The sequence below is a fragment of the Chelonia mydas genome, chromosome 1 (genome assembly GCF_015237465.2).
Source record: "Chelonia mydas isolate rCheMyd1 chromosome 1, rCheMyd1.pri.v2, whole genome shotgun sequence".
In the NCBI taxonomy this organism is placed as follows: Eukaryota; Metazoa; Chordata; order Testudines; family Cheloniidae; genus Chelonia; species Chelonia mydas.
The window spans coordinates 207,890,172-207,903,584 of record NC_057849.1 but is presented as its reverse complement, the minus strand read 5'-3'; the positions used below and the strand labels follow the sequence as shown (position 1 = coordinate 207,903,584).

At 46.1% G+C, this 13,413-nt stretch overlaps 1 protein-coding gene across 4 annotated transcripts in view; it reads right to left on the bottom strand.

Moving 5' to 3' along the window:
- LOC102929785 (scavenger receptor cysteine-rich type 1 protein M130) overlaps positions 1-13,019 on the bottom strand; it is an 80,135-nt gene extending 67,116 nt beyond the window's left edge. Inside the window, exons 1-2 of one of the 4 annotated variants that reach the window (XM_037911442.2) lie at positions 12,857-13,019; positions 10,325-10,438 (exon numbers count right to left, since the gene is read on the bottom strand). In XM_037911442.2, coding sequence (XP_037767370.1) covers positions 10,325-10,394 — 70 coding nt within the window. In that variant the 5' untranslated portion in view covers positions 10,395-10,438; positions 12,857-13,019. Of the gene's footprint in view, positions 1-1,910; positions 1,976-10,324; positions 10,439-12,856 lie in introns of those variants that run through there. The other 3 variants (XM_043544617.1, XM_043544515.1, XM_043544578.1) reach the window with 3 other exon arrangements.
- Positions 13,020-13,413: the final 394 nt, after the last annotated feature.

The window sequence follows — 13,413 nt, the reverse complement described above, 5'->3', positions numbered from 1 at the left end:
CTCCCTCAAGGACTCCAGGGCTACCCTGCAATTCTTGGGGGTGTACATATCAGCAGTGCAGACATACCGCTATGGCGTTCGGCAGCAGCAGCAATATCATCCACAGTGCACCTTTGGCCAGCTTTTCCCTCCTCAGACACAATGGGACTACTCCAGAAAGGGACAGATCCCACAGGAGGAAGCAGTCGGACTCAGGGTTGGCCAGTCCACATGACCGACCCTGGCACCCCCCAAGTGTCCATTTTGACTCCTTGGTCCAGAGCACTGTTCCTGTCATTGCTCCTCCCTCCCCTTTTAGGACAGGCTAGCCCACTTTTACAATGCTTGGGGCTCAATCACTACCGACAGCTGGGTCCTAAGTATCTTCAGATCAGGTTATGCCATCCAATTCCTCTCCACATCTCCTCTTCATATCCCTCTTCAGGGACCTGTCTCATGAGATACTGCTCCTTGATCAGGACCACCCACTGCTGCTAGTACTTTCTGGTACCCACACACAAAGGAGGTTTAAGACCCATCCTTGACCTTCTTGGCCTCAAATATATCAGGTATATGAGGTTCCGAATGGTCACTTTATCAACTATGCCACTGTAGGAATTCTAATGTAAACTAACCCCTAGAGAGGATCGATGAAGGAATAAAGAGAAAAAAAAACTGTATTCCTCACAGCACAGAAGATACAAGACCAGATCCACACCTGAATGGAGCTTTGTGTAAACTGACTTCTCAGAAGAGGTTTCAGAGTAACAGCCGTGTAGGTCTGTATTCGCAAAAAGAAAAGGAGTACTTGTGGCACCTTAGACTAACCAATTTATTTGAGCATAAGCTTATGCTCAAATAAATTGGTTAGTCTAAGGTGCCACAAGTACTCCTTTTCTTTTCTCAGAGGAGGGTTATTTGTGTTATAATTTGAAATACACCTGAGAGTCACCCTTGTTCCAAAACCACCGACCAAGATTTATTAAGGGTCCATCACTGTGGTGGCATAATTTACTCAGCAGGTGAGAGCTGGGGGCAGGGTGGTGTTACAGCATGATAAAAGGTTATTTAGTGGTAGACAAGACACTACAACTGGTTGTCAAAAAAATTACATAACATATTTAACCTGGAACAAACGGAACTGGATTCCACCTAACTACAATAACACTAAATAGATGAATATAGATAATATAAAAACTGTGTGTGTGTGTGTTCAAATCATTCTATCATTTACTACTAAGTGTACTTAACTAAATATAATGCACTTAAATAAAAAAAATATATCTATATCTCTGTATGCACAAGCTATTATTTTCTAGGTTATTATTATTATTTTCTTCAAGGTTCCCCTTTACCCAAATATCTCACTTGGTGCTGGATAATGACCAAGTCAGATTTTGAGCATTAGGTGCCTCTTGTGAGTTCCTGACAGGATGAACTTGACTCATGATATTCACTGGTCATTAGACCTGACTCACTGGAACCGATGCTCAGGAACAAACAGGGATGGATGCTCAGGAACACATCGTCAAACATGAACTGACTTGACCAGCCAGCTTTAAACTGACAGGGACCCTCTCCTGCCTGCCTGCCTGTCCTGCCCAGCCTCTGCCTCTCCACTCACTCTGGGTTGCTCTCAGTCCCAGTTTCCCTCTATCCCTCTGGCTGCCCTGTCCCCTCACCCTGTTTGTCTCCATTTACTCCCAGACTCTGTTTCTCTCTGTCTCTCTCTCAGGCTTCCCCCGCCCCTGTCCCTCAACCGTCCTTCTCCTCCAATTGCCACTCTCCCCGCCAACCCCACAAGGGGAGAGGCCACCTACTCCCACTTTCTCAGAGGGAGGAGCTATTGCCTCTCCAGGAAACAAAGACAGCGCATTCACCCTGAACACACCCTAAATGATATATCCCAATACAGGGTCAAGCTGCTTTACCTTGTTTATATTTGCATCATGCAGGTGAGTCAGCCAGGGCATGTTGGACAACAGTATAATTTATAGCAGGCTACGAAATACTCTGAGTTCTACCAGCTGGAATTATTTATGAACTGCTTAAAACAGCCTTGTGTCTGGTTCTCCTTTGGTTTGCACTTTGGGTAGTTATTTCTGCCTGTGCAATCTGCATGTACAGTGGGTTTCAAACACGATGTATTCAGAATGGCAATACTTCATATACACTTTGCCTGGTAAAAAGTTCAAGAAGTGGACAGCCAGGCCGTTGTGTGATTCTGGAACAAAGCAGAACGTGTTTTTGATCATTTAACAATCTGTTGACCACATCCCCAGTACTAGCATCTTATGACGGTTCCAGTCATCTCCGCAAACTAAACAGCTGTGGTTGCATTTTGAGGTGCTATTCCAGTGATGATTGGCTGTCGGTAGCTTATTGTTATGGGCTGGGTTAAACCCCATTGAAACTGGTGGATGTAACAGTTGCCCTTCCATTCTGGCTAAATGACCGAGAATTTAAATGCCCCTTTGTTCATCAATAGCTGAAACAATAGAGGCCACTGCCCCAAACACAGGCCCATATGGCAAGGCTGAGCAGAAGCTGTATGATATGGCCCAAAGGATTTCCCAGGGGCTGATATAGCAAATGCAGGGTTGGGGTATTGACTGGTGGCACTATGTGTGTTACTGTGTTTTTGAGATAAGCAGAACTGCAGGAGAAGACACCAGAGTGTAGAAGCAGCAGCAAAGCCAAGGACACAGCCATAATAAACACTGGGAACATGGCCCTGAGAAAAGCCTAGAGACAGAGCTTTTGGGCTAAGTGCTGACTGGAAAGGGGGCTTGGAGCTGTGAGCAAAGAAATTGTCTCTTGTTTTATTCCTGCCATGTTCTGGGGGAAAGCACTTTGTACATTCCTTGGAAATAAACAGGAAGCCATCAAAGAAATATCAAATTCTACCAATAATTTCTCCTAACTGGGACAACCTGCAAAACCTCAAAATTCTGCCCCAAGCCTCAAAATTCATGGAGGGTAGGTCAACAGATAGCTATTAGCCAGGATGGGCAGGGAATGAGCAACAGGGAATGGATCACCGTTCTGTTCATTCCCTTTGGGAAATGGATTACCTGTTCTGGCACTGTCAGAAGACAGGATACTGGACTAGATGGACCTTTGGTCTGACCCAGTATGGCCGTTCTTATGCTCTTAACTGCTCAGGTCAAAAGAGGTAACAATATTATTCTGTGAAGGTTTCAGATTCCAAGAGCAGTTACACCCAACTAGGGAGAGATAGTCTGGCAAATGTATGGGTGTGAACGTGGTACACAAGATAGTTGCAAGGTTTGATAATTTCAAGCTTATGAGAGACCAACAGCCACTAGTGACACAAATAAACAGTAAAGAGCTAGTCCGTTATTACAAGACTGCTCATGCAAGTGGTGAGATTTAAACCATTAGGAGAATATGAACCATGGAAGTCCCTAGTGAGGTTTTTGGGGGTTTTGTTTTGTTTTTTACACAGCGTACACCCAGAGAAGTAGAAGAAAATATAAATACTCTTTCTGGAAGGTTGCAATGGAACACGACTTTATTTCTTAGACTCCAGAACCCTAACACACAGGAACCACTCCCCCCTGCCCCCAAAGAAGGATGGTCCCTAAAGCAGAGATGCACAATTTCACCCACCTTGCTCAAGGCTAGCTCTCTACAGGTTGCCTAAGAGGCTACAGATCAGAGGGTTTCTCTCAGAGGTCCCTAGCCTGCAAGCAGGACCAGGAACCCTCTTAAAATTACAAACAACCACCTTAAATTGTAACAGTTCTCTGTACACCACATAAGGAATAACATATTCTAAAGGAGCCTGACTGATCACACAGGTTGTCTAGAGGCTCAGGTTGATATACAAGGACACATGGGTGCCATTTTGAATGCCCTGCCAGCCTCAGCCCAGAAATAGAACTGATTTGAAAGGCACTACTGCTGATACACAACTAATAAACTTGGATGTAATTTGCAGACTTGCTTGGCTCAACTATATCTTAGAGATCCCCATTCAGTCTGTGATTTTGGTGCAATGACAGGAGCTCTCCAACAGTGAACTCTGGTTACCTATGATATTCCTGTTGTGGTACTGGAAACAGGAGAGACAACCAGGGCCTCACAAAATGCCAGGAATGAGCCTGAATGTTGGTTTGGTAGCACATGGAGAGTCATGAAGGTCTTGCAGAATGACCAGGAAGATACAACTCAAAGATCCTTCCCTACTTATTGTGTCACTTGATAGGCTGTGGAAAGGAACAACTTTAGAACAAAAGCTGGTTGGAAAATCAAAATTTCCCTCAGAAAACCAATATTTTTTGACTGAAAAATTTAGCACAAAGATTTTTTGCTCAATTTTTTTTTTTTTTTGCCAGAAATATTTTTGAACAGATTTGAAGAAAAAAAAATTTCCAGGCAACATTTTGAAACAAGATGAAAATTTGTCCCTGTATTTTGATTCTTTAAACTAAAATGCTGAAATAGAACATTACGTCAAGATAAAATGAAATCATTTTAATATTCCTTATGTGAAAATTGAAATTTTTCAACCGAATAGATATTTTCCTGTAAAAAAAATTTATAACAAAACCCTCTTTTTGGAGAAAAAAAAACTTTCCACACAAACAATTCAACCATCTCTAATTAGATCTGTGTGAGAAAAAGGGACACATGTGGGCCCAACAGCCATGGGTGTTCTTCTAGATTTGCAGCACCATTGTCAACATTAAAAGGCATCTCCTCTCATTTTGATATTATGGACCACAGTTTGCCATCTCTGAATTAGAACCTTTTGGAGGTATAGTATGATTTCAAGTATATTATCTCCACCTCCCCTACCCATGAGGGAATAAAATGCTGGAAATAGCAGCTCACATTGCTAACAAAATTCTGTAGCAAAAAGAACCATATCAGCTCATTTGTAGGGCAGGCCCCATGTCAGTTATCAGAATAACCTTGAGCAGCTGCTCATGGGCCAACAGATCAGAATGTTGCCAGCCTTAGAGATAGAACTTCATCTTAAGTGTTCCCTGCTTAAAGGATGCAAGACTGAGACACAATAAATAATTTTATCCGCCCACTAAGTGTCTACACAGCTCCAGAACTCAGCACCTTCTGCTGCACTGAACTGTCAGCTCACTTCTTAGAAAAAAATCACCTGCATGCCAGAGGGTTTCTCAGGACACTAATAACTACAGATCAGACAAAAGCCAGAGAATGCAACCTTTCTTTAAATTTGACCCATTCACCCAACTGGAAATCTAAGAGGATCCCAGAATCATAGAATATCAGGGTTGGAAGGAACCTCAGAAGGTCATCTAGTCCAGCCCCCTGCTCGAAGCAGGACCAAGTCCCAGTTAAATCATCCCAGCCAGGGCTTTGTCAAGCCTGACCTTAAAAACCTCTAAGGAAGGAGATTCTACCACCTCCCTAGGTAACGCATTCCAGTCTTTCACCACCCTCTTAGTGAAAAAGTTTTTCCTAATATCCAATCTAAACCTCCCCCACTGCAACTTGAGACCATTATTCCTCGTTCTGTCATCTGCTACCATTGAGAACAGTCTAGAGCCATCCTCTTTGGAACCCCCTTTCAGGTAGTTGAAAGCAGCTATCAAATCCCCCCTCATTCTTCTCTTCCGCAGACTAAACAATCCCAGCTCCCTCAGCCTCTCCTCATAAGTCATGTGTTCTAGACCCCTAATCATTTTTGTTGCCCTTCGCTGGACTCTCTCCAATTTATCCACATCCTTCTTGTAGTGTGGGGCCCAAAACTGGACACAGTACTCCAGATGAGGCCTCACCAGTGTCGAATAGAGGGGAACGATCACGTCCCTCGATCTGCTCGCTATGCCCCTACTTATACATCCCAAAATGCCATTGGCCTTCTTGGCAACAAGGGCACACTGCTGACTCATATCCAGCTTGTCGTCCACTGTCACCCCTAGGTCCTTTTCCGCAGAACTGCTGCCTAGCCATTCGGTCCCTAGTCTGTAGCGGTGCATTGGATTCTTCCGTCCTAAGTGCAGGACCCTGCACTTATCCTTATTGAACCTCATCAGATTTCTTTTGGCCCAATCCTCCAATTTGTCTAGGTCCTTCTGTATCCTATCCCTCCCCTCCCCTCCAGCGTATCTACCACTCCTCCCAGTTTAGTATCATCCGCAAATTTGCTGAGAGTGCAATCCACACCATCCTCCAGATCATTTATGAAGATATTGAACAAAACCGGCCCCAGGACCGACCCCTGAGGCACTCCACTTGACACCGGCTGCCAACTAGACATGGAGCCATTGATCACTACCCGTTGAGCCCGACAATCTAGCCAACTTTCTACCCACCTTATAGTGCATTCATCCAGCCCATACTTCCTTAACTTGCTGACAAGAATACTGTGGGAAACTCCAAGCCATCACATTGCGACTTTGATCCTAGTCTTTCTTGCCCAGTGAAAGCTGAGTGCGCCTCGGACCCCTTCTAATAGAAATCATCCTCACTTCCTTTGAGGTAAGAATCATAGAAAGAAGGGATGGAAGAGACTTGTTTAGTCCATCCCCCTGCATTGAGGCAAGACCAAGTAAATGTAGAATATTCCTGACAGGCGTTTGACTAACCTTCTCTTAAAAACCTCCAATTTTATCTGTAAAAAGAAAAGGAGTACTTGTGGCACTTTAGAGACTAACAAATTTATTAGAGCATAAGCTTTCGTGACCTACAGCTCACTTCATCGGATGCTGGACCACATTTTCCTAGTCTGCTTATGAGAATGTCACATGGGACTATATCAAAAACATTACTAAAGTCAAAATATAGCATGTCTATTGCTTCCCTCATCCATTAGCCAATAACCCTGTCAACGAAGGTATTAGGTTGCTTTTGCGTAATTGATTCTTAACAAATCCATGTTGGCTATTCCTTATAGACCTATTACCCTATAGCTGCTTACAAACTGATTGTCCACTACTGCCCCCTCACCGTCATCCCCCAACAAGCGCTGGCTTCCTCCGGGCCCTGGGGGTGCTTAACCCCCTGCTCCATCCCATGCCCCACCTCCAACCACCCCCTTTCCCCAAGCCCCCACACCATCTCTTCCCACTCCTGCTCCACCCCAGACCCCGCCTCCACCTGCCCCCTTCCTCCAAGCCCCAACTCCTGCCCTGCCCCTTCCCACCCAGATCTGCCCCCTCCTCTGAGCATGCCTTGTCCCTGCTCCTCCAACGCCTCCTGCATGCTGCAAAACAGCTGATTGTGGCGGGTGGGAGGTGCCAGGGGGGAGCTTGGTTGCTGGTGGGTGCTCAGCACCCACTAAATTTTCCATGGGTGGTCCAGCCCTGGAGCACCCATGGAGTCAGTGCTGAAACATCCCCCTAAATTTAACATAATCCAGCCATTACTTAATAAACCATTGCTTGATTCAGCCAATCTCTGCAGCTACTAACGGTATCTAATCTCCCATTCCTGTGCAGGCTAATGGTGAGGTTCACCAAGGGTACACTGTGTTTTACAACCCACTGCTATAAGTCTGAGAGCACAGGTCTACAGACACAGGCTCACTCCCCAGCACTAAAAACAGCAGTGCGGAAGTTGCCACTCGCACGGCTGTTTGGCTCTGAAACCTAATCCCTTCCATGGGTTTCATAGGTAAGCATCTACACAGTGCTGTAACATGAGCCCCACAAACCCAAGTCTGTAGACCTGGACTCCGAGACTGGTTGCTGCAGGTTTTAAAACACAGTGTAGATGTACCCAAAGGTCCCTCCAACTCTACCTGTAGGGCCAACAGTCTGGTCCTCTCCCTATCAGGCTTCACATGAGGACATGCAGCAGAGATGGCACTAGTGGCCCTGATGGATGATTTACTCCTGGCCATACATGGGCAAGAGCCATACATGGGCAAGGGCCATATATCCATGACACTACTGCTGGACCTCCACATAGCATTTGCTGGTATCTGACTCAAAGCCACTGGAAGTCAACAGTGGATTATTCAAGTGAATGCTCCTCCAATAACTTCTTAGAGTAAGGGAATTAAAGTGCTCTTCCAGTTACGAATTTTAGCAAAAAAAGTCAGTAATGTATACAGTACTACTGCTTTAACAACAAAATCCCCTTTAGCCCATTGTAAATTACTATCCCAAGGCAAAAACCAAAAGCCCTTGTTAAATTGGAATACAGATTGAAAAAGTATGGGTAATTTAAAGCACACAAATCTTTGAGAATATTTTAGATTTTGGAAAAAAACAAACAAACAAACCCACAAATATAAGAAAAACATGGAACCTCTAAATTAAGGTTTAAAATTTACAGTTAAGTTAACCAAACAATATTTACTCTCCTTCTCTTGACCATTTTGGGGATTAAAGGAAACTGTCTTACAGCTGAATGATTTCAGCTCTTCCATGCTTGAATTTTAAGTCCTTTAGCACGTTCTTTTCAGCATACTAAATTTCATGGGATTCTTTAATCAGAGCCTTTGTTGGGGATATTCCATACACTAAGGGGGAACATTCCCCATAACATTAATCTATATTTCCTCTAGTATATCCTATGAGGGATTGTGTTTAGAGAGATATAGCCAGATTCTGACACTCTTCCTCATGCCGAACACCACCTAACTCTACAAGTGGTCCCACTGGACTCAGCAGGACTATTCATGCAGCAAGGGCCTACACAGCACGAGAAGTTTCTCAAGAGTGAGAATCTGGCCCATATATAAATGGGCATTTGTAGATTTGAAAAGCACCTCATTACTGAGGGAGGGTGGCAGAGAACTCCCGTGCCATTTTAAACGGTTATTTAATTCAAGCTCATACAACATGCTCATGGTCTGTTGGATTATGAACTTTTAACTAGACACAAGTGTGATGATGATATTCCTGTTCCACAGAGCCACATTAAAGGCAAGAAAAGCAATACTGTAACCAGCTCCTATTAATACTCTCACCAGACTGTTCATAAATGGAATCCGCAGCCACACTCTCTTTCTGAAAGGTACAAGTTACGCCCATGGTAGCTAATGGAAATCATTCTGACCGTGTGGAGAGAATTGGGCCCCATATTTTCACATTAAGCCTGTCAGTGCGGTTACCCAGGAATCCCAGTAGAATTCTCTGCTGCTTCTCTCTGGTGAAGTTCAGTTTTATTGTGAGATCAAACTCCAGCTAATTCTGTTTGAATTTCTTGGGAAGTTCAGGTACAAACTCCAGACAGAGAGGACGATGGTGGACAACTGCCCAGGGCGTTGTGGTCAGGGGGGAACCATGGCCAAGAGGCAAGGAGCAGGGCAAGCCTAGGGTGTGAGGTCGTGGAAGGGAGCTTGGGGCAATGAGCAGGGGAGGCAGTGGGCCCCCAGGGTGATAGGGGGAGCCCAGGGAGGCAATGGGGGCCGGAGGAGAGTCCCGATAGGGAGTGGGGGTCCGGGGCGATGGGGGGGGAGCCCAGGGAGGCAGCAGGGCCCATGGGGGGTGAGGGGGAGTTCAGGGAGGTATCAGGGCCCAGGGCAATGGGGGTGTGTGGGTGGGAAGCCTGGGGAGGCAGTGGGAGGCAAGGAGGCCAAAATACAAGTTCGCCCAGGGCACCAATTTCCCTAACCATAGCCCTGACCTCACATTAACTGCTCCTGAAAATGTCTTGCTCTGCAATCCCCAGCTTCTACCCTCCCAGACACAGATGTTGCAGAGCTATCTGTGATCTGCACATACCAGGTGTGATACCACGGTTTGTCTCTAGCAAAATATTTGAGGTTTTAAAATCTGATTCCCATCTTCAACTTCACCAATTTATACTTCAGTGTCTCACACTGCACCAACTCAAAGAAACAGGCTGCTACTGGACAGTTCAATGTCCTGAACGTGGATCGCTCAAACCCTGCTGAAGTTGGCCCAGAACATTTGACACACACAGCATAGCAGTGTTATTTAAATTGTATGGACTGTATGTCTGGAATTATTTACAGGTCCCATACTCAGGCACAGAGCTGGACAGGGGGATGAGACTGGATTTCACAATATAGAAGCCCGCTTTGCTTGTCTTGTAGCAAGTTTCTTTATCAGGAATTTCTAAGCACTGAAGTCAGTCTTTCCTTGAAACCAAATCTGGGCTCACAGTGCTACAAGAGTGGGACAATTCATAAATACGCACAGTCGGTGACTGGGTAAAATCTATGATTACTGTAAATACATAAACTTCCTCTCTCAAAATCACCTTTGGGAGCTAATTCAAGACACAAATTTACTTTAACTCAATTGCCTGCTTGCCCTTTGTCCACTGACTTCTGGAGTAAAACACATTTCTAGTGGATTCAAAATTATATTCCCAGTTCCAGTCTGCCCAGCTCAGTAAGAGAAATAAAGCAGGCACTTACCCATGGCAACCTGAAGAGAGAGGAGAAACAGCCAAAGCAGCTGAGCAGAGATATGTCCCTTCATTGCCATCCTGACCCCTGTGCCCTCCTGACACTGCACTGGCTTCTCTGTGTCTGACAAGTGACAACAAAGCAGTTGCAGGGAAATATATAGATTCAGACACTAGCATCAGCTACCAGAAGGAACCAATAGAAACAACATTCACCTTTTTAGACATTATCAGAGAGTTTATCTAAAACTTTATGCAGCCAAAACATCCAATACAATTCTAAAACTCCAGCTGTGACCATATATGAGTGACGAGTCCGCTTCTGATGTCATGTTCGCTTCAGTCTCGGATCATCATGTAACCACCCTCCTTGGCATAGGGCAGACCAGTGTGAAAAATGATTCTGCCTTATTAGGCAAATAAATGTGGAGCCTTGAATGCTGATCATTGTATAATTTGAGAAAAATAAACCTCTAAAATCCAACCCCTCAGAGATGTTGGGGTCCAGTTTTAGTCACACCACTAAAACCACAGAGCTGGGACAATACCCCTGGGATCAGCTGCATCAGAAACACAGGGAACCACCCCGCTCCTCCTGTGGAACCTAGACTGCTCAAGGCCTCCTGAATGGAGCATGAATAGCAGTAGTAAATTGGAGGGAGGAGTGTGTCATAGAGCTTCCTTCTTAACATGTGACTATCACTGGCAACAGAGGCTTGTAGGGCTTTTTGTTCAGGCTGTTAGACCTTGTTCTTAATGCTTACTGATTTGATTACAAGTAGAGCCCATTGGGAATTTTCCCATGGACATCCAGACTCTGTGGCTCCAGACCAGGCCCTGTACACAGACTGCCTCAGAGTCGGGGACGTCAGGGCTTCCAGGGTCCCCTGAACCTTAGCTGAACTGGGACCTTTGGAGCTTGGATTCTCAGGCTCAGATTTTACTTCCGCTTAAGCCAGGGCTCTCAGGACTTCCTGGTAGCCAGTGGAGAGTCAGGAGTTTAGAAATCCTAGGAGCTACCTCTGAGCTCTCAGGCTTAATTTCCATTAGACATTTTCAAATGAATTTCTTTTTTCAGATTTTTGCTTTCATGAGAAATTTCAACTTTTTGTTCAGAAATAGAACGATTTTTTTCCAGGAATGGAAATTCTGACTTTTGACCAGGTCTGGTTATCAGTGACTATCCCTGGTGCTGTAGTGTAGTTAGCAACCCTTTCCAGGACTCTCAGTGCAGGCCCGTATTTAGGGCTGCCCTGTGTGGTAACTCTAGGATACACAATCTGCATTAGTCCGCCTGGCAGCTAGAGAGAACCCCAGGGTCCTGCTTGATTGCATCAGTCTGGATAGAGCTTCTGTTGTGTAGTCAGTGCAGCTGAATCCCACCTCTCCTGTACCAAGGAGAGCACTACATTGGCCATAAGGACATGAGGCCCCCAAGTGGAGACGTCAGCAAGGAAAAACAATGGAGCACATTATGTAACACATTCAGGCAGTGGTTTTCAAACCGGGGCATGCCCTCCTAGGGGGAAGAGAGGAACGTTCAGGGGGGTTGAGTGGCGATGCTCAGCCTTCAGCTCAGCATGGGGGGGCTAGGGGAGGGAGTTCCACCAGCACCTCCAACTCACCTCTTTTTGTCTAGGTTGGGGAGGCGCAACCAAAACTTTTAACTCAAAGCGGGGCCTCAGCGCAAAAAGTTTGAAAACCACTGCATTAAGGGGCTGGTGGGTCCTTAATTTTGCATGGCAGATTGTAACACTGATACACACAAAGTGTAACAAGGGGGTAGGTGGGTCTTGAATATCACCAAAAAATGGGATGAGTAATTAATGGACAGCCCCCATCACCTCCACCCAGTGGAAAGGTGGCCAGGGGAGGGGCAATCAAAGATTAAATTCAGCCTGAAGAAGCCACGTGTCAGTGTTGAAGAATGGCTCACTGGCTGGCCTGCCCGCAGTGACTGGGCATGGCATAGCAGGTTCCACCTGACAACAGTCACTCCAGCCCAGCCGTGGCCTGCTTCTTCTCAGGACTTGGCCGTCTGGCTAGCTCACTTATAGTCCTTCCTTTCCAGGATAGCAGAGAACACCACAGATAAAAGTCCAGCAGCCTCACATTGAGTTTTTGATCCAAGTCCAGACTCACTAATCCTTCCACCCCTGGTCTCCAGGGACCTTGCACCACCCTTCTCAGTGGGCTATCAGGGTTTCCAGACCCTCCCTCTCCTCTGGATTGCAGCCCAAGGACCCTGTAGTGAGCAGGCAAAATCTGTCTGTTCAGATCCCACACACACACACTGCCGCCCTGAGCTTCTTCCTACCTCAGTCTGTCAGCAGACCTTTTCCACAGCCTCCTCCTAGGCCCAGTATGAAACTGTATTTTTCTCAGCCTCCATGACCTCTCTATGTTCCCAGGCACCACAGCTTCTCCAGGTTCACCCTTCTTTCTGGGCCAGAGCTCACAGGGCTCCCGCATGGAGTTCCCCAAGCCCTTTTGAGCTTGAACATTCCTCCATCTTAAGTTCCCCCTGTGCTCCATTCCTCACCTGAGCACCTGCCAGTGCTTTCTCCTTGGAAATCCAGATCCTCTCTTTTATCAAGGCTCACTGCCAGAGCTTGCTCCACACTTGTGTTTTCTCCCTTTCTCCTCCTGCACTTTTGCCAGAGTATTCAGGGGAGGATCTCAAGACCAACTCTTCCCCTGAGCTTCCCTCTCTCCTTCTGCCATTCCTTTTTATTAGTCACCCAGCTCCTCCTCAGCTGGGTCTCATCCTTCACTGGGGCAGCCATGCCCAGTCGTTTCCACCAGGTGCCTTAATTGAGCTCTCCAGCTCCCTCTAACTCTGTCAGTGTCAGATTGGATATACACCCCACCACAGTAGGTATGTGTTAGAACAGGCCTACCTGAGGAAAGTTTAGCATGAAATTTTAAATCTGCCCCTCACAGCAAGTGTGGTGCAAAGCAGAAGGCATGGATGACTGGCACCTCCCCATACTGAAGGGGGCACAATCTAAAGGAGAGGATATGTGATTGCCCCACATGTCCTCTGCCTAGTGACTCCCCTGCCTTGCGCCCCAGGGGACTGCTGCACTCTCCCCACCC